Source organism: Hemitrygon akajei, chromosome 5 (genome assembly GCF_048418815.1).
Source record: "Hemitrygon akajei chromosome 5, sHemAka1.3, whole genome shotgun sequence".
NCBI lineage: Eukaryota > Metazoa > Chordata > Chondrichthyes > Myliobatiformes > Dasyatidae > Hemitrygon > Hemitrygon akajei.
The window spans coordinates 36086000-36112664 of NC_133128.1; the positions used below are offsets into that span (position 1 = coordinate 36086000).

At 40.1% G+C, this 26665-nt stretch overlaps 1 protein-coding gene across 1 annotated transcript in view; it reads left to right on the forward strand.

Moving 5' to 3' along the window:
* The first annotated feature begins 568 nt into the window (after positions 1–568).
* Positions 569–26665, forward strand: part of LOC140727195 (NXPE family member 3-like) — a 78020-nt gene continuing 51923 nt past the window's right edge. Inside the window, 3 exon segments of the mRNA XM_073044463.1 lie at positions 569–748; positions 2473–2961; positions 2963–3280. Coding sequence (XP_072900564.1) covers positions 602–748; positions 2473–2961; positions 2963–3280 — 954 coding nt within the window. The 5' untranslated portion in view covers positions 569–601.

Consider the following 26665-nt stretch of genomic DNA (forward strand, 5'->3'; position numbering starts at 1 on the left):
AACCAGATTCCAGTCCTCCAGAAGAACCTTATTTGGATCTGTGGAAAATATGGTCAAAGTTTTCTCTTTGAATGGAGTTGAATGGAAGAAAGCAGCATCCATCATCAGGTTCCTCCACCATCAAGGCTATGCACTTTTCTTATTATTACCATTGAGCAGGAGGTACAGGACCCTCGGGTCCCACACCACCAGGTTCAGAAACAGTTATTGGCCTACAACCATCAGGCTCCTGAACCACTGTGGATAACTTCATTCACCTCAATGCTGAACTGATTCGACAACCTGCAGACTCACTTTCAAGGACACTACACCTCACGTTCTCAGTATTATAGTTTTGTATTTGCACAATTTGTCTTCTTTTGCCCATTGGTTGTTGTCAGTCTTTGTTTATGTATAGTTTTCCATAAATTCTAATGTATTTCTTTGTTTTCCTTTAAATGCCTGCAAGAAAATGAATCACAAGGTAGTATATGGGGGCATGCATGTACTTTGATAATAAACTTACTTTGACATAAAAGCTGTCAGGTTAAAATTGTTTGTCTTAAATTTATTTGAATCACTTAAATTTCAGATTTGCTGAAAAGAAGTTTTAAACAGACCGATGGGCAAGGGAGCACAGCAACCTTCCAATATGAATGACCAATGTAAAATCAAAGTGCCTCTTTATTTCAATTCCAAGCAGCTTCTTTACATGTTTCTGGTATCGCTGACACTGCTTGTGGTAATTATAAACTTACAGCTCATCAAGGTGTGTAAAATGGTATTCTGAAAAATTGATCGAGTAATCTGAGCATGAAGAAACAATATTTAAAAGCTTTTCTTTTTAACACCAGATCCAAGAGGAAAGGATCAGATTGTTCATAGTTCTGTTGTAGCCATTTTGACCAGGAGCTGTGTTTCTCCCTGTTCACCTTGGTGGTTTATGAGAGCAGGGAGAGGGGCCAGATGCTCTTTTGGAGATGAACGTGGTGTTCATGTCCTTTTACCGCATTCCTTTTTAATTACATTTCAAATGTAGGCATGACACCACGACTTCAATGTCGCATTGGGATCTGGGTAGTGAGGATACGTCTTCCTGCTGAGTATTAAAGTATTAGTGGGAAGCAGGCATTTTGATTCATGGTCCCCATGTCCTTTGGTTTAGCAACTAAGAGCAAGTGAGCTAATTTTATTGTACTAAGATTATCCAGTTTTAAATCTCTTAAATAACACAATTTCCTTCTGATATCCTCCTCTATTACATGACTTCAATGTTGAAGAACAGAGGTAGTGGTAGCTTTTCAGCACATAGATTCAGTCTGCCAGTTTGCCTTCTGTTGTCTACATTTCTGCTATTATTACTCACAGGGGTTAAGTATTTGGTGTTCTTATATATTTCAGACTGGGAATAAGTTTCTCAATTTATTGTTCAGGAAACACTTTGAATAGTTAAGTTTATAAATGATGTAGGAAAACTAATTTTGATGAACAGCTCAGTAGATACCCTGTGGTTTCTGATACTTTGACTAAATAATTTCCCACTTGTAAGATTCAAAATTAAGATGTGCGTTTCTGACAGGTCCGGGTTAAAGTCTAGGGACAAGTATGATTTAATTATGTCTAGGGACAAGTATGATTTAATTATGTTTAGGGACAACTGTGATTTAATTATGTTTGGGTTAAAGTCTGTAAACAAGTGTGATCTAATTATGAATGCAGAAGCCTTGATAAAATTAACTGTTTGTGGAATCATTGAAGTCCTGAGATATGGACTATTGTTTTACAGAAACGTGTAAAAAAACAACTCCAAATATGGAATGGGATAAGACTATGTACCTCCCGAGTCAGGGAGGAGGGGTGGTAAGGAAGAAGGATAAAACCTGCTGCCCTGTAAGGTTCAGGGTTCCCTTCTCTGAAGGGGCCCAGCTCTGCAGAACTGTTAATAAACTTTGTTTCCTTGAATTTGTCTTGAAGCCATTATTCGGGAGCGTGGCTCGTTTCTGACACCACTGCATAACCTTGACTATACTTTCAGGTCACTTGACCAGTAACGTGGTGTCATGATAAAGTCCCACCCTGTTGTTTTTTACTTTTGCCATACAACAGAAGTTATTGGGCAGTGATCAGGTATAGAAGCACTGTGTAAATTGTTTTCTTTTCTCTCACCAACTCTGGAATACTGTAATACCTTTACCCAGACAGGAACTCACTCTGGGGCAGCTTCAGTCTGATAAGTTTTCAGAAGTGCCACATTACTTGAGATGGGTGTTTCTTATGGATGCTGCAATCCTCAAAGGAAGGCACAACTTCAGTAACCCTGTTCTTCTCTGGTCTCAATGTGACTTCATCGAGAAGACAGTGGGATTCATAGCTCTGGATAGTCTCTCTGAATTCCCTTGTGGTTGACAGATAAACCTTCTAGGAACAAACTTACTCCCTAATCTCAGATGTCAACATACGATATTCAATACTGAATTATTTTTCTTTCCACAGTCAGATATACATTCACTTTCTCAATCAGACTCCCAATGGAGCAGGTATCCACCTCTAAAGAATTATTCCACAATACAGCAAGACATGGAAGTGCTGAAGCCTGATTGGACACACAAGCTGTTGCAGTACGGCTACCAGAGTCACAGCTTTACCCCTGAGGAAAGATCAGAAGGTGCAGTTGTATTGAAAACGATTGAGTGGCCAAAGCCCTCGAACTCCAGTGTGCCTTTCCGGAAAAGCAGCAACCCATCACTTACACGTTTTGTTATTTTGAATTCTGGAAAGACTTTCTATGTTGGAGATCAGCTACAGGTGATGGTGCGTATGTACGATTTTGAAGGAAATCCGAAGCAGTACGGGGGTGACTATCTCCAAGCCCGGATCCACACTCCAGAGTTGAAAGCCGGTTCAGCAGGAACGGTTATAGATCACCAAAATGGAACTTACCACATCAATTTTACTTTATTCTGGCCAGGAATAGTTTCAGTGATTCAGAAACAGTGAATCTGTTTCACTGGTTCATCCTAGTGAAGGGATCCAGGTACTTTGGAGACTTCGTGAAGAACAGCCATTTAGAGTGTTTTTGAAAGGTACCTTCAAATATGGGGCTATTTCAGAGACTACAAAATGCAATGCATTTTTACCTCAGACTAAACCACTTTGTAACTTTACTGACCTCAGGACTGGAGAGCCTTGGTTCTGTTACAAACCAAAAAAGCTTCTCTGCTCTTCTCGTGTCAACTATGACAGAGCAGGATATGTAAAACTGAATTTGAAGGGGGAAGATATTAATTTTTTCCAAAGGTATGTTATTTATTTCCTTTCAATTATAACTTAGTTTCTTGATTTAGCAAAACTGTAGCAAGATTGCAATGCTGACAATTTTTCTTTTTGGTCATGTATAATCTGGTTCAGTGGATAAATGTGCTGAAAATGGCAAATGTAATTTAATGCAGACAAGTACAAGTTGTTGCACTTTGGTAGGACCATCGAGGGAAAGTCTTGCACAGAGAATGGTAGAGCACTGAGGTGTACAGTAGAACAAAGGGATCTGCGAATACAGGTCAATAGTTCTTTGGAAGTGCTGTCATAGGTTGATGGGGCTGTAAGGTAAACTTTTGGTACATTGGTCTTCATAAATCGTAGTATTGAGTACAAAGTATTGATGCTATGTTAAAGTTGTATAAGATGTTGGTGAGGCCTAATTTGGAGTACATTTGCAGTTTTGGTCACCTACCTATAGGAAAAATGTAAATAAGATTGAAAGAGTACAGAGAAAATTTATAAGGATGGTGCCGAGTTTAGAGGATATGAGTTATATGGAAAGATTGAGTAGCTTAGCACTTTATTTCTTGGAACGTTTGGAAATTTGATAGGGATATACAAAATTATAAGGGTAATAGTTAGGATAAATGCTCGCAGGCTTTTTTCACTGAAGTTGGGTGGGATAATAACTAGAGATCATGGGTTAAGAGTGAAAGGTAAAAATTTAAGGGGACCTTCTCTCAGAAGGTCATGAGAATGTGGAACAAGTTGTCAGTGCAAGTATTGCATGCAAGCTCGATTTCAACGTTTAAGAGAAGCTTGGATAGATACATGGAAGGTAGAGGTATGGAGGACTGTGGTCCCAGAGCAGGTCAATGGAAGTAGACAGTTTAAATGGCTCAGCATAGGCCAGATGGGCCAAAGGGCCTGTTTCTGTGCTGTACTTTTCTATGACTCTGACTAATTGATTCTCAAAGATTTAACCTAGATGAAAGCCTGCATCTCCAAGTCACCACCCAGCTAACAGGAGTCACCTGCTACACGTTTCCAACTCATCACCTGCAGCCTATTTAAACCCAGCTCTCATCCACCGTCCTTATTCACCCATCGAATCAGCCAGTCATAACCAGCTGCTCCTAGTCACTGTAACCTTGTTGCCTTGTTGTGTTAAGTATGGGTTCTCTCTTGTTTTGTGGCCCTCATAGCTTGTTATTTTGCAGGAAAAGTTATTGCCCACTGCTAGGTCATCTCTGCTGCTCTGCATTTGGGTCAAGACTCCTGTATGTTTCCTGGCAGATGAGTGAACCAATGATTGACCTGCAGAGCTTGCTATCCTAAAGAAAGTAGTCTGTCAACAGGCACACACAATCCTGAAGCAGCAGGAAGCTATTAACACTATAATTCTCCATTTCAGTACAGCAATCTCACGACACTCAACCTCCTCCCTGATTCCGGTGCCTGAACGCTTCAACTGATCCCCAGTGCCAAGCTGCGACTTCCTGTCCCAGCTGGCCTTGCATTTCAAGCTCCGGCCATCTCTGTATGTTACAGACTGAGCCAAGACTGCCCTTGTGTTTCTCTCATGATTAGGTGAGCTCTGACCTGCACTGCTGTGAATTGGGACAATAAAATCCCCGTTCGCAATGAATGTGAAGATTTCACAACCTGAGATGTGCTGGATTTTCAACCATCCATGAGGTACTGGTTGGATGCTTCGCATGCACCAATGCTCACGCTCAGTTCTGTGGAATTTCAGAACCTCATGGCAGAGTGCGGCTGGAATGCAGAAGCGATGCTGGTGCATTACCATCACGGCCTCTCAGAGCACTTGAAAGAAAATCTTTCTACCCAGGAAATGCCCACTAACATCAAACGCCTCATCACTCTGCCTCTTCTAATTGACAAGTGTCTTATGAAGTAACTCTGCAGATAATCAGCTAGAATCTCAGTTCCATTCCCAAAACCATTTCAGGCTGCAGGACCTTCTTTACCAATGCCTCCAGAAACCAGGTAGTTAGGGAGAACTCCCTTAAACCTTACTCCCCCCCCCCCCCCCACCCACCCAACCACCAAGAGCGTGAGCATTGGCAGAGAAACAAATTGAGCACTTACTGCGGTACTGCCAATCACCCATGCATCAAATGCCTCCTGCATCTAGGAAGGTTGAACCACCAGGAAGAGACAAGAGACATTCTAAACGTTAAGCTCCCTCCAGTCCTTTGTTCCTGCACTATAGTACGAGCTCCTGCAGACATTGGAGAGCATCCTGAGTCCACCCAATACCTCCTGATTGACTGACCCAACACTCCTCTTATCTTGTGTTACCCCTGGCTCTCCACTCATGACCCTCACTTCATCTAGTCATCAGGTTTACTGCTGGGCCGGAGACCCACCTGCCTGCCACCTTAGTTGACCTTTCCCTACAAATCCTTGGCAACTTCAGACAAGTTTTCCAGGATAACCTCCAGCAGACTTTTGGAGAAAATAGAGATAGTCACCATAATTATCAGACTTGCCTTCAATGCTATTCTTGAAAGCCCTCACAAATAGATGATAAATGAATGCAATATGTTGTATCATAAAACTTGTTATTTCCTTTTGGGTTCTTATGACCTCCAGTGTGGGAGTTAGATCTTTATCATCTCAAACACAAGTTTCTTCACACTGTAAATCAATGCCCTCAAAGCACCTCGTGTTATTGGACATGGCATAGGTTCAGAGCATCTCCTTGCTGCAGGCTGAGTGTGAACACACTGAACTACCCTTTGGGACTCAAACTCATGACTCATAGACATTTGTTCTTCAGATGTATCTGCATTAGTATCAAGTAAGTTGGACTTTTTCTGCTCCATGTCAATATAGGGACTCTCAACATAGAGCTGTTCTGTTGGAGAATGTTTAGCACTTGAAGCCCTTAGCACTTTGGCCATCTTGGCTGCTATTTCTTCCTGCAATTTAAGCTGCTCCATATTTCTTTAAAGCTGTTCCACCTGTTGTTCCAGAGAGTGCTTATCCCTCAATATTTGCTGTCTTGTGTATCACTCAGCTAAATCAGCCTCTATTTGAATGTGCACAAATGTGGTGTCAGATGCATGGTAATATACTGCACACACTTTAGGTGTGCTGAATTCAATCTTATACATGGTCACAGCCTGTCCTGAGGCTTTGTAAATATTCTCATTTCCTCCAACAAATTGACCTTCAACATCGCAAGTTTGTTTAATTTCTCTTAGTCTTGGCTTAAAGGACACTGCTTCCAGCTGGACTCATGTTGTTTTCCAAGTGTGCAAACCAGACAAAAAACAACATCAAATTCAATTCAGCTTTTCAACAATGGAAGCAATTCAATTCTTCATCTCTTCAATTGAACCAAGTGATCGAACTCTTCATACAAACACCACTACACAGCTTACAACTTTATTTAGTCCAACTGGACAGGCAACACTGGCCATTTGAAACAGTGTTTCAAATCCAAACACACAGCATATATCAACAAAAGTTCATTACTTGCCATAAGCTGTTCCAGGCTGCAGTGATCCTAACTTCTTGGATACATCTGAATGCTGATGCTTATTTGGTATAACTGTTGAAAATTATTTTTCTGTTAGAAATGTATCAGAAAACCTAAACCAAAACTAAAACAAAAATAATTACTACTACTTCTGACCACTATGGATTTGTTATACTTGCATGACCTGCTCCCAGTTACAATAGTGAAATCCTTCATTCAATCCTTAATTCGCAATTAGCAAACATAATTTTAAAAAGATGAGACTTAAGCATACCCGAGTGTAAGTTAAGCATAGTTAAGCATTATTCAGCATTATCACAATGACATCGGGTGATCAGCAAAAGATATAGATCCACCAGTCCCAAGCTACAAACTGCCGCAAAACAAGCAAGGATACCGAACTTATTCACCCCACTCACATGACCAGTTAATATAATAAACATAGTAAATGTGCAACACAGAATTCAATGCAGATAGGGGATTGATACATGGCTCCTACAATGGGCACATCTTTGCCTTCAGCCGCAAAGTGCCTGACCCACTTGAGTGGTCAGTCATTATTTTGATAAAGCCTCCAGTGATGTCACCTTTGAGGCATTCATTGGTAAATGCCGGACAAAATACACCCTGTAACACAGCCAGAGACCTTTAGAAAGTGTTTGACCAGTAAGTCTTGAAAATATCTAGTCAGGAAAGGGTGGAGAGCATAAACATGGATTGCACATGGAAGTGGCTGGTAGCCTCACTCAGAAGTGTTTATTAGTGTAATCTACCTAGGTCAAATTAACATTCTGCACCTAAAGTGTACCACAACCACAGTCCTTAGATCATGGGTGATACAGTTTCCATTGCCACTAGGCAATTAAACTTTTATGATTTTAAATAGGGTGTACTGGAATTCTGAAATTCTTGAAAAGGTGCAGGGTAATAAGTTTTGTATGCTCTGACTGTAAGGGCCAGTGTTTAATATCTCAGCTCAGAACAATCATGCATGAGCTTACTTCCTTCCCTAACTTCTACAGTCACTCAGATTTTTTGAACCTTATGAGGAACATGCACACACCAAATGTGACAGAGCAAAATACAAATAATCATTGTCTGAATGGATTGTACTGGTTTAAGATGGCAGAACTCTAGAGCAGGCAATGTTATTTCAGATTGTTTCTTGTAAGCTGTTTAGACTTATTTACAATCAGGCTAAAAGACAAATCAAGACTTGCAAAATGCTAGAAGAACTCAGCAGGTCAGGCAGCATCTATGGAAGTAAATAAGCAGTCGACATTTCGAGCAGAGATCCTTTAGACTTTCTCGTGTTAAGACTAAAGTTAAATTCAGAGCAAAAGCTGGCTACTCGCCCTTTGAGCCTGCTGTATATTTGAAAAAGATCACCAAAAGCCGTTGATGAGAAAATCAAGATTTGAACAGCTCAGACTCAGCAGAAAGCAGCTGATTGGGCAATCGATGTCAGGTGACCAAGCAGTTTGAAAAGCTCAAACAAATATCTAGAGGGTTACCTCAAGTGGAGCGGCCTGTGGAAAGCAGCCAGTGAGTGAGTGGGTCAGTGAAGAAGTGGAGATTTAAGGCTTTGACTTGAGAGATTCTGGCAGTTTTGGCAGTTGGACTGTGTAATCAAGTTAATCAAGATTTGAATAGCTCAGCAGAAAGCCGATGATTAGACAATCAAGATTTAAATAGCTCAGACTCAGCAGAAAGCAGCTGATTGGGCAATTTAGGTCAGGTGACCAAGCAGTTTGAAAAGCTCAAATAAATAAATAGAGGTTTACCTGAAGCGGAGCGGCCTGTGGCAAGTGGCCAATGAGTGAGTGGGCCAGTGAAGGAGTGGAGATTTGAGGCTTTGATGAGAAGAGGCAGAGGACGAGTTTGTTCCCAGTTAGTCTTTGCAATGCCCCCTGAGACGGTGAAAAACGTAAATTCTTCTTCTTTATGTGCCAACCACTGTTTAATTTAATTTAAAATTGTTCACTGTTATTACTTAACAAAGGAGAGATTATCTAAAATATTTCTTAGTATAGACTACTGTGATAGATGTAAAACTGAAGTAACTACTTTGTCACATATGTTCTGGTCATGTTCTTAATTAAAAATTGTTTTGAAAATCTTTATTTTCTACAATTTCTAAAGCTCTGAAAATTAATTTGAAACTTAATAGATTGACTGTTCTATTTGGAATAGTTTTGCATCATATTCAGATCAACATGTAATTGCATTTGTTACATTATTGGCAAGAAGGGCTATTTTATTAAAATGGAAAGATATCTCTTCCCCTACATTAATTGAATGGTTTTCTCAAGTAATGTTATGTTTCAGTTTGGAAAAAAATAGAAGTAGAACTTTCGATCCCCAATTCAATTTTGAGAGAAGGTGGGGTTCTTTTGCCAAATATTACCATTTAATTTGAATTATTCTATATGGTTTTCTTCCAATTTTATTTTTTTATAAATATGAATTGGCGGTTGATGACTCTTTTTCTTTATATATTTAGATGATGGTTAAACGTATTGCTCTGGGGGGGTTGATTCCTAACAGTTCTTTTTCCCCTTTTTTTTTGTAGTCAGTGTTTTTTTCCCCAGTTAGACAGGGTTCTTTTTCTTCTTTCTTTTTCCTATATATAAAACAGTTTTTTCTATTTTTATATATTATGATCAGCTTTCTTTCCTTCAGTTTTATTAATTGTATATATATTAATCTGTTGAAGTTTTGTATCATTTCATAGCTGCAGAAGATTATGTACCAATAAAAAGATTCTAAAAATGAAAAAGAAAATTAACCTTGAATAAATCTTTATGCTTCTTAGTAATTTTAACACCCAAATAAATACAATTGTCTGTGACTAATTTAAATGGTAAATGTTTATAAACTGGAAGTTGCATGTTTAATGGGAGTAGTTCACTCTTATTAAGATTCAGTTTGTAGCTGGAAAAGCTACTAACCTGAGCAAGGAGAGATAAAACTGCAGGAATGGATTTATCAGGAATGAATTTATCAGGATCGGAAATATATAGCAACAGATCATCTGCATATGGTGATAACTTGTATGCCCTATTCCCACAAGTAATGCCAAAAATGTTGGGTGAATCACGAATTGTAATAGCTAAAGGTTCCAAAGCAATATCAAATAATAAAGGGTTAAGAGGACAGCCTTGCCTAGTACCACGAAACAACTGAAAAAAGGAGATCTTTGATTATTGGTAAATACCGAAGCCAAAGGGGTATAGTATATCAATTTAATCCAAGATATAAATTTCAGACTAAAATTAAAATTCTCAAGTGTACTAAGTAAATATGGCCATTCAACTCTATCAAATGCTTTCTCTGGAATTCTAGGTGAAGGAGTGTAAACTATATTAATTAATTTCCTAATATTAAAAGATGAATAATGATTTTAATAAATCTGGCCTGGTCAACAGAGATAATTTGAGTTATTTTGTTCTCCAATCTAGTTGCCAAAATTTTTGAAAAAATCTTAGAGTCCACATTCAGCAAGGATATGGGCCTATATGATGCACATTCAATCGGGTTTTTATCTATTTTAAGATTTAGGGAAATAGAGGCTTCGTAAAAAGATTGTGGTAGTTTACCTATGGTTAATGCCTCCTTAGAAATTTTACATAAGCAAGGAAAGAGTATAGTAGAAAAGGATTTTAAAAATTCTACTGTGTAACCGTCCAGACCAGGTGCTTTACCTGAATTCATTGAAAAAATAGCCTCTTTTATTTCTTCTTCCATAATAGAAGCATCTAATTTTAAACATTCATTGGATGATAATTTTGGAATATTCAGTTTCCTTAAAAATTTGTGCATTATAGTAGGGTCATCAGGGGATTCTGATTGATATAAAGAATTGTAAAATTCTTGAAAAGATTTGTTTATCTCATCATGATCAACTGTCAGGGTACCATCTCATTTATGAATCTTTATAATCTGGCATTTGGCTGAAGCAATTTTCAATTGATTAGCCAGTAATTTACCAAATTTATCATCATGAATATAAAACTGGGTCCTAGTTTTACTTAATTGATTTTCAATCAAAGAGGTTAATAATAGACTATGCTCCATTTGAAGTTCAATTCTCTTTTTATAAAGCTCCTTACTAGGAGCCATACAATATTTCTTCTCAATTTCTTTAATTTTGTCAACCAGCATAAGTATTTCACTATTGATTCCTTTTTACAGTCCAGCAGAATATGAAATAATTTGTCCACGAATATATGCTTTAAAGTGTCCCATAATATTCCTTTGGAAATTTCTTCTGAAATGTTTGTTGAAAAGAAAAAATCAATCTGTTGTCTAATAAAATTGACAAAGTCTGAGTCCTGAAGTATAATAGAATTGAACCGCCATTGTCTAGCACTAGAAAATGTATCCATTATCTTCACAGATAGTCTCAAGGGTGCATGGTCGAAGCAAAATCACAGAAAAAGAAAAAGAGTGTTTACCTAGACATACAAGAAATTCCTACACTACCGATTGAACATTCTTCAATTTTTGTTTTACTTTCATTATTAATGTTCATTTCGTACACACTACTATCCCCATTCAGGAAGGCCTTAAAGTTCTTACTTCTTTCTGGACAACAGACCTAACCAGTTTACTACAGCACAAATCCCCTGCATCAGACAGAACTAGTTCTCACCCTCAACAATGTCCCTTTTGGATTCTTGCCACTTTCTTCAAACCAGTGGTTTCCCCATGGCCTCCTGAATGGTCCCCAGCTATGCTTGCCTACTTATCAGCTACATGGACCGGCCCATGTTCCAAGCTTAGACTAGTAATGCTCCCCAGCTCTCTACACTACATTGACAACAGCATTGGTGCTGCTTCCTGCACCCATGTTGAGCTCAACAATTTCATCAACTTTGCCTGTAACTTACACCCTTTTCTCATAGTTACTCGGTCTTTCACTGACACCTCACTCTATCTCTATCTCTGGAGACATACTATCGATTGGCATTCTCACAGTTACCTTAAATAAACCTCTTCCCACCCTGTCATATGCAAAAGTTTGATACCACTTTTGGACTATTGTTCAGCATTCAACACCATAATTCCCTGCAGCCTCGACAAGAAGCTCATAGACCTTGGCCTTCACCCTACCATGCGTAGCTGGATCCTTGACTTCCTGTCAGATCGCCTGCAGGTGGTAAGAGTGGGCTCCCTCAACTCTGCCCCTCTGACCTTCAACATAGGCGCCCCTAAGTGCTGTGTCTTAAGCCCCCTCCTTTACTCTCTGTATACCCATTACTGTGTTGCCACCAGCAGCTTTAATCTGCTAATTAAATTTGCTGATGACACTACATTGATTGGCCGAATCACAAATAATAATGAGGCAGCCTACAGAGAAAAAGTCATCACCCTGACACAGTGGTGTCAGAAAACCAACCTCTCCCTCAATGTCATTAAAAAAAGGAGCTGGTTGTGGACTACAGGAGGAATGGAAACAAGCTCACCCCTATTAACATCAATGGATCTGGGGTTGAGAGGGTTAACAGCTTTAAGTTCCTTGCATAAACATTACTGAGGATCTTATGTGGTCTGTACATACTGGCTGTGTGGTGAAAAAGGCACAACACTGCCTCTTTTGCCTAAGTTGGTTGAAGACTTTTGGTATGACTCCCCAAATCCTAAGCACTTTCTACAGGGGCACAGTTGAGAGCATCTTGACTGGCTGCATCACCGTCTGGTATGGGAACTGTACTTCCATCAATTGCAGGACTCTGCAGAGAGTGGTGCGGACAGCCCAGCACATCTGTAGATAGATAGATAGATACTTTATTCATCCCCATGGGGAAATTCAACTTTTTTTCCAATGTCCCATACACTTGTTGTAGCAAAACTAATTACATACAATACTTAACTCAGTAAACATATGATATGCATCTAAATCACTATCTCAAAAAGCATTAATAATAGCTTTTAAAAAGTTCTTAAGTCCTGGCGGTTGAATTGTAAAGCCTAATGGCATTGGGGAGTATTGACCTCTTCATCCTGTCTGAGGAGCATTGCATCGATAGTAACCTGTCGCTGAAACTGCTTCTCTGTCTCTGGATGGTGCTATGTAGAGGATGTTCAGAGTTTTCCATAATTGACCGTAGCCTACTCAGCGCCCTTCGCTCAGCTACCGATGTTAAACTCTCCAGTACTTTGCCCACGACAGAGCCCACCTTCCTTACCAGCTTATTAAGACGTGAGGCGTCCCTCTTCTTAATGCTTCCTCCCCAACACGCCACCACAAAGAAGAGGGCGCTCTCCACAACTGACCTATAGAACATCTTCAGCATCTCACTACAGACATTGAATGACGCCAACCTTCTAAGGACTGTAGATGTGAACTTCCCACTATTCAGAACAGCTACAAAGACAGGTGTGTAAAAATGGCCTGAAGGATTGTTAGGGACCCAAGTCACCCCAACCACAACTGTTCCAGTTGCTACCATCCAGGAAACGGTACTGCAGCATAAAAGCCAGGACCAACAGGCACATTTAAATGGAGACATAACATAAAGATTTTTACTCCTCATGTATGTGAAGGATGTAAGTAATAAAGTCAATTCAATTCAATTCAGTCACTTTGTCTCCACAATATCTGTTCTCAGGATTAGGCTTTCCATTCTAACACTTCTTCGCTGTCATTTTTTAAAAAAAAACACGTGTTTTCTCTTCCATCACCCTCAATGCTGCCCTCCCCATGCACCTCCTCTTTTTCCTGCATATCTGCCCTTGCCTCTTCCCACCTCATCATAACAGGCTTCCAACACTAATTTCCCCTTGTCCTTGCCTAACATGCCATGAGACTCTGTATCCAGCACATCATTGTCCACAGCTTCCACCATTTCCAATGGGTTCCTTGGACTAGACACATTGTCGACTCCAACACCCTCCCCCCACTGATTTCCCTAGGGAATGCACTCACTACGTGACTCCCTTATCCACTCATTCCACCCCCCCCCCCACTGATCTCCCTCCTGCAACACCTGCCCTTGTACCTCCTCTCTCACCACCATTCAGGGCACCAAGTAGTCCTTCTAGCTGAAGTGACATGTCAGCAGCAAGTCTGTTGGGTTTATCTACTGCATCCACTGCTCCTGGCATGGACTCCTCTGCATCGTGCGATAAGATGTCGAGCAACTTTGCTCCATCTGCCACAAAAGGCAGGATTTCTACTTCCCATTCCCATTTCGACATGTTGGTCCATGGCCTCCTATATGGTCATGATCAGACCACTCTCAGGTTGGAGGAGGAAGACTTCATCTTCCATCTGGGTATCCCCCAACCTGATGTCACGAACATCGATATCTCTAATTTCCTGTAACCACATCTCTCCGTCTCCCTGTTTTCTATTTTTCCATTTCCTGTTCAGGCTGCTCACTGACCTCTTCTCCTCCTCAGCAGCTCATCACCTCCCTCTGGTGCCCCTCCTTCTTCCCTTTCTCCTGTGGTCCACTGTCCTCTCCTATCAGGCTCTTTCTTCTCCAGCCCTTAACCTCTTCCAACTATCAACTCCCAATTTCTTATTTAATCCCATCTCCCCATCCACCCATCTCCCTCTTGCTAACAGTACACATTCCCTGACGGTTTAGATGTCAGTCATCAGGATTTCAGAACTGTTCGGCTGTGGATTTTCAGGGTCTTACTGCATATCTTGTTGCCAATTCCAAATATCCCCAACACGTTCCCTGTCGTACTCTTGTGTCTTCTGTAAACTTGGAAACCTTTCACTCTGCCTCTTCTTCAGATCATTAATTGAGGGTCAAGAACGGATCCTTGTAGCTTCCCACTGGTTATCGCATTCAGCCTGACAGAAAGAGGAAAAATTAATTCGAACTCCATGTGATACTGGTCATCATTCATGTTCAACTGCTCCCCAAATCTGCTTGTTTCTTAGGCACTACCCATTTATGAGGCACCTTATCAAAAGCCTTTGATAAAAAAAATTACAAATAAAATCTATCTAGAGATTTTCCTCTATTGACTTTGCTTGATGCATCCTGTAAGAAGTTAACAATATTGTTTAACTTTATGGACGTATGATTTAACTACATTCACCTAATTTGGCTACATTAAAGTTCTCTAAATGACTTGTTATTTATTTTTTTGATTATGGACTCATTCCAGCAACAGATGTTAAGGAGACAAGCTTAAAGTTTCCAAGCTTTGTGTCCATCCCTTTTTGAGCAAAGGCGTAACATACACATAGCTGAAGGCACTGTCACCCTCCAGGAGTTCCGCCAATTCTGCATCCACTTTTTTGAAAACACTGGATGTGGGAGATTGGGTCTTCCCAACATCTCTGTTTCAGTGCCATTGGTATTTAGAATATTTTGTCCCTTAAAACAGGGAATCTTATTACTTGAAATCAGCCTGTTTGTCTTCCTTAGAATGTTTACAGTGTCCTCTATCATGAACACACACTGGATTAAATTATCTGCCAATTTCCTGTTTCCCACGATTAATTCTCCAGTCTCACCTGCCAGAGGTCTCACACTAAATTATCCTCTTCCTTTTTATATATCCACAGAGGTTCCCTCATGTGTGTTGATATTACTTGTCAGTTTATTCTCGCAATCACCTTGCTCCCTGATTAATATTTCCGTATTCTGCTGCTGGTTCTGAAAAAATTTGTAGTACCCTCATTGATTTCTAGCTTTTGCCACTTTGTGTACTTCAGATTTAATTTAAAGTTTTCTTTGACCTTTTCTGTCAACTCTAGATGTTAATCCTACTCATCGATTTCCTTGTTTGCATTTGGATAAATTTCAATTGAGCATTGTAGAACATTTATTTAAATATCTCCCTTTCCTTTGGCTTACTATCTTAGTCCACTTTGGATGACTCTCCCTTCATACATTTGAATTGTCGTTCTTGAAGTTTGAACCAGGTGCTCACCATCAAACTACCTGGAATTGTATGACGCTGTGATCACTTCTCTCCTGAGGTTCTTTAACCACAATATCTCTTATTAATCCTACATCATTGCAATACACAGGACCCCTTATGTTTAAAAACATGAAGTTTCTACTTTCAATCTTCAATATTGTTGAAAAGTCATGTCTGTGTCTAATTCCTAGATCATCATGACATGTCCGAAAATTCCTCGAAGACAAGAAATAACTGATAAACAATTCAAGATTGGGAAAATGAAATGCAATAGTCCCATTTTGTACTCTGGGCTAGGATAAATGCAGAAATGATACAATTTAGATACATTTTGTTTTCTTTTACCTTTCACTATTTTTCTTGTGGTCCGTACATGCTCATCCCCATTGGTACAGTACTCACCCGTGCATCAAACAAGTTATATCTGTAAGGCCAGAAAAATCACAGTGCTTTTGGTGGGTCTCATACTTCAGGCTGATCTCCAGCTGAGAGTCCTCCAGGCTGAGACAGCTCCTCATACCTACTCCTTAAAGAGGACCCTACTCCAGCCCATCAGGATTCTGACTTCATTAACTCTGGAGAACTCTCGTCCAAAGTTTCCTTACCCTGCTCTGCTTCTACCTACTACCAAGATCCTTAAACCTGACTGTCCGGTGGGCCAATTTCTGTACCTGCTTCTGCCCACTGAACTTGTGTCCTCATCCCTCAATTCCATTCTATGCCCTTTTGTTATGTCCTTTCCCACCCACATCCACAACATTTCTCATACTCTCGATCTCCTCAGTATCTTTCAATTCCCTTGCCCTGACCTCAATTTCACCTTGAATGCCCAGTCCCTATCCCTCACATCAAGAAGGGCTCAAAGCTCTATGCTTTTTCTCAACAAAAGAACCAACCAATTCCCCTCCACCACCACCCTCCTCCGTCTGGCAGAACAGGTCCTCAACAATATTTCCCTCAGCCCCTTCCACTTTCTCCAGATTTGAGGGGTAGCCATGGGCCCAAGCTATGCCTGCCTCTTCATTGGCTACGTAAAACAGTCCAAGTTCCAAGCCTTCCTCAGTAATACTCCCAACAATTCCTCCACTACAAAGGTGACTGCATTGGTGTTGCTTCATGCTTCCAAGCTGAGCTTGTCAATTTCATCAACTTTGCCTCTAACTTCCACCCTGCCCTTAAATTCACATGTCCATTTCTGACACCTCCCTCCCCTTTCTCAATCTCTCTATCTCCATCTCCAGAGACAAACTGTCAAATGTCATCTTTATAAATCTATCTATTCCCACAGTTATCTTCACTATACCTCTTCCCACCCTATCTCCTGTAAAAATGCTATTCCCTTTTCTCAGTTCCTTCGCCTCTGTTGTATTGGTTCCCAGGACATGTCTTTCCATTCCAGGATATCAGAGGTGTTCTCCTTCTTCAAAGAATTGGGTTTCCCTTCCTCCACTATTGACGCTGCCCTCACGTCCATCTCCATTTCTGGCGGAATATAAGGTGTTGCTCTTGTGTCATGATGAGACCAGCCTCAGGGTGGAGAAGCAAAACCTTGTATTCTGTCTAGGTAGCCTCCAGGCTGATACTGATTTCACCTTTTGATTAAAGAAAAATTCTCTCCCCTCCCCACTTCTTGTATCCCCCACTCCCCCCTCTTACTTCTTCTTACCTGTCTATCACTTTCCCCGGATCCCCTCCTCTTTCCCTTTCTGTCATGGTCCACTGTCCTCTCCTATCAGATTGCTTCTTCTCCAGCCCTTTCCCATCCACCTGGCTTCACCTGTCACCTTCTAGTTATTCCTCCTTCCCCTTCCCCCACCTTTTTATTCTGGCATCTTTCCTCTTCCTTTTCAGTTCTGAAGAAGGGTCTCGGCCCGAAACGTTGACTGTACTCTTTTCTATACATGCTGTCTGGCCTGCTGAGTTCCTCCAGCATCTATCTGGTGTGTGGCTTTGGAGTTCCACCTTCTGCGGACTTTCTCAACTTTATCATTATTAGTTGACCATTTTCAGCAGTGTCTTGTTCTCAGTGCACCTGTGCCTGTTTTGCTTCTCAATTTACCATACTGTGCAATGTTTTAGGCAACCTGGATTTTTTTAACACATTTTCAGATGGTATGGCCTCCACAGAGCACTGATCTCCACATCATTGGATTACCTGCAGAGACAGAAGCAAGCGAGACAGCCAGAGTCTGTAGAAGAACTGTGGCGAGTTCTCCTCGATACCTGGAACAACCTACCAGCTGATTTTCTTAAAAACTGCATGATAGTATCCCTAAAAGAAGTGATGCAGTTTTAAAGGCAAAGGGTGGTCACACCAAATATTGATTTGATTTAGATTTTTACAGTTTACTGCTTTTTATAATGAAGCAGCCTGCAGAGAAGAAGTCATCACACTGACAGAGTGGTATCAAGAAAACAATCTCTCCTTCATGTTGCGAAAACAAAGGAGCTGGTTGTGCACTACAGGTGGACCGGAGACAGGCTAACCCCTATTAACATGAATGGATCTGGGATTGAGAGGGTGAACAGCTTTACGTTCCTCGGTATAGACATCACTGAGGATCTCACAAGGATCTCACTTGATCGCAGCTGCACTTTTTTCATCTCAGACGGCTGAAGAAGTTCGGTATGGGCCCCTAAATCCTAAGCACTTTCTATAGGGGCACAATTGAGAGCATTCTGATTGGCTGCATCACTGACTGGTATGGGAACTGTACCTCCCTCAATCGCAGGACTCTGCAGAGAGTGGTGTGGACAGCATAGCACATCTGTAGATGTGAACTTCCCACTATTCAGGACATTTACAAAGACAGGTGTGTAAAAAGGGCCTGAAGGATCATTAGGGGCCAGAGTCACCCCACGCACAAACTGTTCCAGCTGCTACCTTCTGGGAAACGGTACTGCAGCATAAAAGCCAGGACCAACAGGCTCCAGGACAGCTTCTTCCACCAGGCCATCAGACTGATTAATTCATGCTGATATAATTGTATTTCTATGTTATATTGACTGTCATGTTGTACATATGATTCATTATAAATTGCACATTTAGACAAAGATGTAACATAAAGATTTTTACTCCTTTTGTATATGAAGGGTGTAAATAATAAAATCAACTCAATTCACGTACTTGGATGATATACTCCTCTTCTCCAAGTCTTACTATGAACACGTCTGAAATGTTTGAAAGGTCTTTCGTTGTTTATTCCAGAACCAACTCTGTTGTTAGAATGGAGAAGAGTAAATTCCACGATTACAGTTTCCTTCCTGTAAGAGGAATTTGTACATGGACCCTAGCAAGACCCAGACCTGCAGGGATTTGCCACAACTCCCCAAGATGAAGCTGCTTCGGCATTTTCTGGGATTTGCTAATTTTTACTGGAGATTCATCTGCAACTTCAGTGACATTGTAGCTCCACTTACTGCTCTGATTAAGAGAAACCCTGGCCCATTTTGCTCCAGAAGCCAAAGCAGTTTCTTAGGAATTGAAGCCTTGCTTCACAACAGTTCCCCTCCTTGTCCTCACTGATCCAGAAATGTTGTTTATCATTGAAGTAGCAGCCTCAGAGAATGGGGTTGTGGCAGTTTTCCCAGAACCACCGCTGTCTAACCAGGAACTCCTTCCCCGTGCTTTCTTCTCTTGGCAGTGCTCTCCTACAGAGAGGAATTATAACAGAGGGAATAGAGAGAGCTGATGGTGGTGAAATTATCCCAGGAGGAGTGAAGCTATTGGCTGGAGATGGCCAAACATCCATTTGTGGTCTGAACTGACCGCAAGAACCTGGCGTATATTCAAGAGATAAAGTGATTACTCTTGCACCAGGCTTGCTGGTGTTTCCAGAAAAAGCAAAGAGGACCTGAAAAGAGATTTCAGAGAGCTAGGTAGAAAGCTGAGAAGAACCTCCAGGGCAGTACTTTCTGGATTGCTGCCTGTGCCACACACCAGTGAGGATAGAAACAGGATGATTTGTTTCATTCAAAACAGAGATGCGAAGAAATTTCTTTGGCCAGAGGGTGATGAATTTGTGGAATTTGTTGCCACGTGCGGCTGCGGAGGCCAGGTTGTTGGGTGTATTTAAGGCAGAGATTGAGAGGTTCTCAATTGGACATAGCATCAAAGATTACGGGGAGAGGCTGGGAAATGGCACTGAGGAGGAGAGAAAAAGGATTAGCTATGATTAAATTCAATAATTAATTTAAGGTCATACATAGGGCCCATATGTCCAAGGATAAATTAGCTCATTTTTATTCTTATATAAACCCTATTTGTGATAGATGTCAATTGGAAATCGCGTCTTTAACTCATATGTTTTGGTCATGTCCGCTTTTGAAAAAATATTGGAAAGATATTTTTGATATTATCTCTGTGGTATTGAACATCGATTTACGACCCCATCCTATTACCGCAATTTTTGGTTTACCGATGATGGACTCACTTCATTTATCTCCTTCCGCCTGTCGAATGATTGCATTTCTCACTTTGATGGCTAGAAGATCTATTTTGTTGAATTGGAAGGAAATTAACCCCCCCCCCCACTGTATTTCATTGGCTTTCTCAAACTATGTTATGTTTAAATTTAGAAAAAATTAGAAGTGGTGTATTCAATACTTCTATTAAATTTGAAAAGATATGGAGATCATTTATTCAATATTTTCATATGATGTAATATGACCCTGTTCCAAGCTTATTGGATTTTTCAGCTTTAATCTTATTTATGTTGAGAGGATCGGAGTTGACAACATTGATGTTTATGTATTCTTGTGAGATATTATAAACAGCCCTTTTTTTCCCTCTTTTTTTTAGTTTTTCTTTTTTTTTCTTTTTTTGCTTCTTTTTTTTCTTCCTTAGATATTAGATTAGTAGGTTAGTCAATTTTGCAAATATATATTTTTTTTCTTTTTTATATTATATATTATGAAATATCTAGATTTACCTGGTTCATACATATACTGTATGGTTCATGTTTTGGGAAAACTTATTTATACTGTAATCATTGCTTATGTATTCTTTCATGTGTAATGGGAATTTGTATGTTTGTAATCCCTTAATTAATATATCAATTGTATTTTGTTCATAATATTATTAATACTAATAAAAAGATTGAAAAAGAAAAAGCTATGATTAAATGGTGGAGCAGACTCAATGGTCCAAATGGCCTAATTCTGCTCCTATGTCTTATGGTCTTAAAGATCAGTTATGCAACTGTCTATGTTCTCCTCTGCACTTGGGTCCACCTGGTCTATGTCTCTCCTGGTAGTTCATTGGTTAAAGGTACAGAAGCATTCCATAGCTTCCCCAGCCTGATGATAGATCAGCCTATTGTGCGGCTTATGGGCTCCCATTATGTTGACAAGCTACTATGATGCCACTAGCAGGACCACGTGGTCTACTGACTTTCTCACCTGTGGTGTTTCTAGTCTCACTGAAGCTGAAGTGGATCCTGGTTTGTTAAAGGTTACTTTCATTGTAGTGTTCTTGCAACAGTTGATCAAAATGTGAATGTAGAGTGACAGTCCCCAGATGCGGTTCTGAGCTCAGTGTTTGAACAAGTTGAGGGTACTCAGCAGCAAATGGAAACAGGAATTCTCAGTGTTCCGTACCATGTAACTGAGATGAGTAGTGTCCACCTACACTTCTTCATAGGCTTCATCCCAAATATGGTGCACCCCCTTTCCCACACCATACTGGGGTGCAGACTTGTGTTAGACACCTGGCTGAAATTGGTAAAATTAATTAATTAGATCATCTGAGCCTCCTGAAAAACAGTCATAGTTTTCAATCCATACAGGCGTTTGAGAAGACGAATGCTCACCTCATCCCTGCTAGGAATCCTTGGGCCCCATCTCGGCCTTTTCTTTTCTCTAAGCAAGGATCATCCACCTGAAGTCTTCCAGTCATTTTCTGGCCAAATGCCACGTTGTTTTAATGGTTGGGTAGCTATATCCTACTAACCTTAGGAATATCTTGTTTGGCCACTGTCATGCTATCGTCACTGATCTTTTGAAATTAGCAGTATGTCCCTGCTGCCACTGCTAGTTGGCCAAATGCTTACACAGCTGCAGAGAGATAATATCAAACCAGTTCCTGGGATATATCCAAGATAGACAAACAGTGAGATTTGTTTACAAGATGATGGCAAGGGCCTTTATGATGCAAATGAGATACAAAGCTTAGAATAGAATACTGCAAATACTTCTGGTTGTGACAACAAAGGATATGGAGACTTGGAAAGGGTGGAGAAGAATTTCACCACAATGTTATCTGGACAAACTTGAAATGTTCACTCTGAAACGTCAGAGTTTGGAGCGTGATGTGACAGAGGTTTAATAAAACCATAACAAGCATAGATAGGGTAGATACATGGACCTTTAACTGCAAAATGGAAATATCAAGTTGTAAGCTTTAACGTAAGGGGTAAGAAAGTTGAAAGCAGATTTGAGGTTTTTTATAAACAGAGTGGTAATTGCCTGGAACGTGCTTCCAGAGGATGTAGTGGAAGCAGATACAATAGCAATGCTTAAGAGGCATTTAGACAGATACAGGAGTAAGACAGAGATCAGAAGGATAGAGTACAAGAAAAGAGGATTAGTTAACTGGCCCCATGGTCAGTGCAGACCTGTGAAGTCTAAGGGCCTGTTCCTGTGCTATGACAGAAGCCTTGATCAGATCAGATTTGCTTCACACAACGTAAAGAAAAAGCCATTCAGCTCAACCAATGATTCGTACAAAATTCGTAAAAACTAGGCTTGTTGGTGTTTCCAGAAAAAGCAAAGAGGACCTGAAAAGAGATTTTAGAGAGCTAGGTAGAAAGCTGAGAAGCAGAACCTCCAGGGTAGTAATTTCTGGATTGCTGCCTGTGCCACACACCAGTGAGGGTAGAAACAGGATGATTTGACAGATAAATGTGTGGCTGAGGAGCTGGAGCGGGGGGCAGGGCTTCAGGTTCTTGGACATTCTGATTACTCCTGGGGGAGGTATGACCTGTTCAAAAGTGACAGGTTGCACCTGAACCTGAGGGGGACCAATATTCTCGCAGGCAGGTTTGTTGGGGGAGGATTTAAACTAATTTGGTAGGAGGGTCAGAACCGGAGTGAAGGGACTCAGGATAGGACGGATGGTGAAAAAGTAAAGATAGCATGCAGTCAGGCTATCAGGAAGGGCAGGCAGGTGAAGAGATATTGTCGCAGTGAACAGGGTGAATATCAGTACATTAGGAGCGCAAAATCAAGGGGTTCCGGTGACGTCATCGTCATGAATTTCAGCTTAAGTCACCAGCTCCTCCAGAAAAATGCATATTATGCCCCATTATCCCATCAAATATAATATTTTTCAAAAATATTTGAACTGAAAAGTGGGGCAAGAATGGGGAAAAAGAATGGAAATAAAAAAACGGCCCGCGGCCGAGTGGAGTGCAGTGAACGGCTCTCCTACCCAACCGCGTGCTAGCGAGACTTACGCTGGGCCTCGCTCAGGCAAAGTGGCGAATTTCTTCAAAATCCTGAAAGAAATAATGGAGGTCCAGAAAGATATAAAACATCAGCTCCATGATATTAAGTCAGAGCTTGCCAGCATCAATCAAAAAATAGCGGTGGCAGAGACTCGAATTGAGAAGGTGGAAGATCGCGTTCAAAACATGGAACAGATACTGAGTAATACAATAAAAATATTACATCACCAAGAAGGTAAACTGCTGGACCTGGAGGGAAGATCACTGCAGAAAAATATCAGAATCTACAACGTTCCTGAAGGAGCGGAGAGCTCGTCTATGACGGAGTTTGTCAGAAAGATACTGCGGGATGCGTTGGATCTTCCCTCGGCTATGAAGCTGGAAGTCGAAAGAGCCCACCGCATGTTAGTCCCAAAACCCACCCAGGATAGAAAGCCACGCTCAGTGATAATTAAACTCCTTCGGTACAGCACCAAGGCGGAGATTCTACAAAGGGTCTGGGGTAAGAAGAGAGTGCTTTTCGATGATAAATTAATATATTTTGACCAAGATTACCCTTCCCCCCACGGTCCTGCAGAAACCCAAAGAATACTCTGAGGTAAAGCAAGTACTAAAGCAAAAAAAGATTAGATTTCAACCTCTGTACCCTGCTAAACTTCAAGTGTTTTATGACAATGGGACGTGGTTGTACCAGACAGTGGAAGAGGTGACTACAGACAAGAAGGCCAGAGGGTTGCCCGTCAGCGTGACCAAAACAAAAGAAAGCCTGGCTGAGGAATTGTCCTGCTCCGCTTGGGAAATAGTGCGAGAATCAAGAAGGCAGGAGACGGGAGGAGGCCGAAAGAAATATATCAGGAAGAGACCGGGAGTTTCCCAAAGACAGTGTTCACCGTCTTCAGAAGAGCCATAAGGTTTGGCAAACTTTAAAAATGTTGAGAAGCTAAACAGAAGCTAAAGTACACGGAGATATACCAATCTCGAGAAATACTTTTTATAATGTGGATTTTATATTACTTAGTTGTTATTCTTTATTCGCTCACTTACTCCTTTTTCCCCACCAAAATGAGAATATATGTATGTGTATGTAATATGTGTGTGTGTGTGTATGTATATACATATATATTCAAGAAATTCAAGAAACTTTTGAAGTGTTTTACAAAACTCTGAATTCTAAGGTTCCGGGTGAAGCATAACCCAAATTGACACCTTCCTGAATTCTCTAGAGTTACCCACTTTAAGCAAAGAACAAAATAGAATGATGACTGCTGACATAACTGAAATTGAGCTAAAAGCTGCAATTAGTATGCTTAAATTAAGCAAATCACTAGGATCAAATGTGTATATTGCAGACTGGTACAAAGAATTTAAAAATTAGTTAATTCCTGTTTTACTCCCCACACTGAACTGGGCTCTAAAAAAGGCACAAATGCCAACCAGCTGGAAGGAAGCGATAATCTCAGCTATAATGAAAGAAGGCAAGGATAAAATGGAATGTGGGTCAGTTAGACCAATATCCGTTCTTAATGTAGATTTAGAAATGTAGATTATTTACCTCCATCATGGCCAAACAATTAGAAGAATTTCTACCCATACTGATACATAACAATCAGACAGGTTTTATACAACAATGCCAAACACAAGACAATATATGAAGGCCACGTCACATTAAGGATTATATACAAAAAAATAAAATCAAAGCAATAGTGATAAGAGTGGACACAGAAAAGGCATTTGATGTGGTTAATTGGAATTTTCTTTACAGAATTTTACATAGATTTGGTTTCCATGACACAATTATTAAAACTATACAGACACTATATGACAACCCTACTGCTAGGATTAAAATCAATGGATATTTATCAAATAGTCTTAACCTAGAAAGGGGCATGAGACAGGGCTGTGCATGGTCACTGCTACTGTTCGCATTATATCTGGAACCATTAGCTCAATACATCAGACAAAATGAAGATATCAGCCGAATTACTATTGAAGGGGCAGAGCATAAATTGGCTTGTTACGCAGATGACATTTTGATCTATCTAGGGCAATCAACTTACTCTTCATATAATTATAACCCACCAAGAGAAATTGAAAGTAGATATCCCTGGGCATGGCAAACAGAGTCTTTCAAATATTTGGGCATCATTATGCCAAAAACTTTGGCAATATTATCAGAATGCATTTATCAGCCTATATATAAAAAAAATTAAGGAAGATATAACAAGATGGAACCTAATTCCCTTTTTTAGTCTCAGTTCAAGGATTGAATCTATTAAAATGAATATACTGCCCAGACTATTATATCTCTTTCAGATCATACCAATAGAGATTAATCAAAATCAATTCAATGAATGGAGCAAAATGTTATCAATGTATATATATAGGTATAGGACTTATAAATCACAAGGCTACCCAGTGCTATGTCACTCTCATCATTATCAGATTTTTATCAACAGCATGCTGATTAGTGCTGTTGTTGAAACTGCAACTTGACATTTTATCTTTATGTCTTCACTGTGCAGTCCATATATTTTTGTCAGCCCAAAATATTCTTCCTATTTTGTTTAATTTTCTGCAAGTTTTGCCTTTAAACCTGCATCTGTTTGTTGTAAGCTAACACAATTGTTCAACCAGGCAGATTTCTGTTTAGATGTTGCAATTTTGCTCACACTCAATTCCATTCCTGTTTGCAACTCAGTTGTGTCTCTCACTGCTATTTCTATTGATACATTGATTCCAACTGCTCTTTTAAATGCGAGTTGTTCTTCAGTTAGAAGCATTTAAGAATGCTTTCTTGTAAGACTACACAAAATATACAATATCTTTGTGTATCATTAAGCCCATCACTGAACTGACAATGCTCTGACAATCTCTTCAATTCAGCCTAGTAAGTTGAAATATACTCCCCTTCCTTTTGATTCCTCTTACGAAACCTGAAGCATTCTACAATCAACAATGGTTTTGTTCCCGCATGATATTAGCAAAGCATATTTCAGCTAGTTTTGTTGGAGCAGTTAAACTTCAAAGCAAACTGTATATTTTTCCACCTATTGTATGCAGCAAAACTGGCATTTGCTTCTCATCGGCTATTTCATTTACTTCAAAAATATTACTCAGCTTGTTCAGTATACATTATCCAGTTATCTGTTGTGCAATCAAACACATCTTTCTTTATGATGCAGCCAGCCACTTCTGCTTTATTTATTTATTATTTTTATTATCATCCAGTACTCACGGTTTATGAACCCATGAATTTTGTCCATTTTATGCCTATTTTTTAACTCAACCATCTCTCTCCCCATCCAAAGACACATATGCATACTATTTTAAACTCTAACATCACTCCCTCTCCTTCTCCTTCTGAAGAATGAAACATAGGTAGTAACCTTGGGCTCATTTTAAAACTACCTTGTTGCCGTCATTATGTTTTGTAATTCCAAAAACTAATCAAAAGAAAAACACAGGAGTCTAGGGATAACATGTCTACTTTGTTTTAATTATTTTAGTGGGTGTGCACATACAACAGGGTGGCGTAATTACGTATGCCATTCACACTCCTCTTACAGATAACCAATAA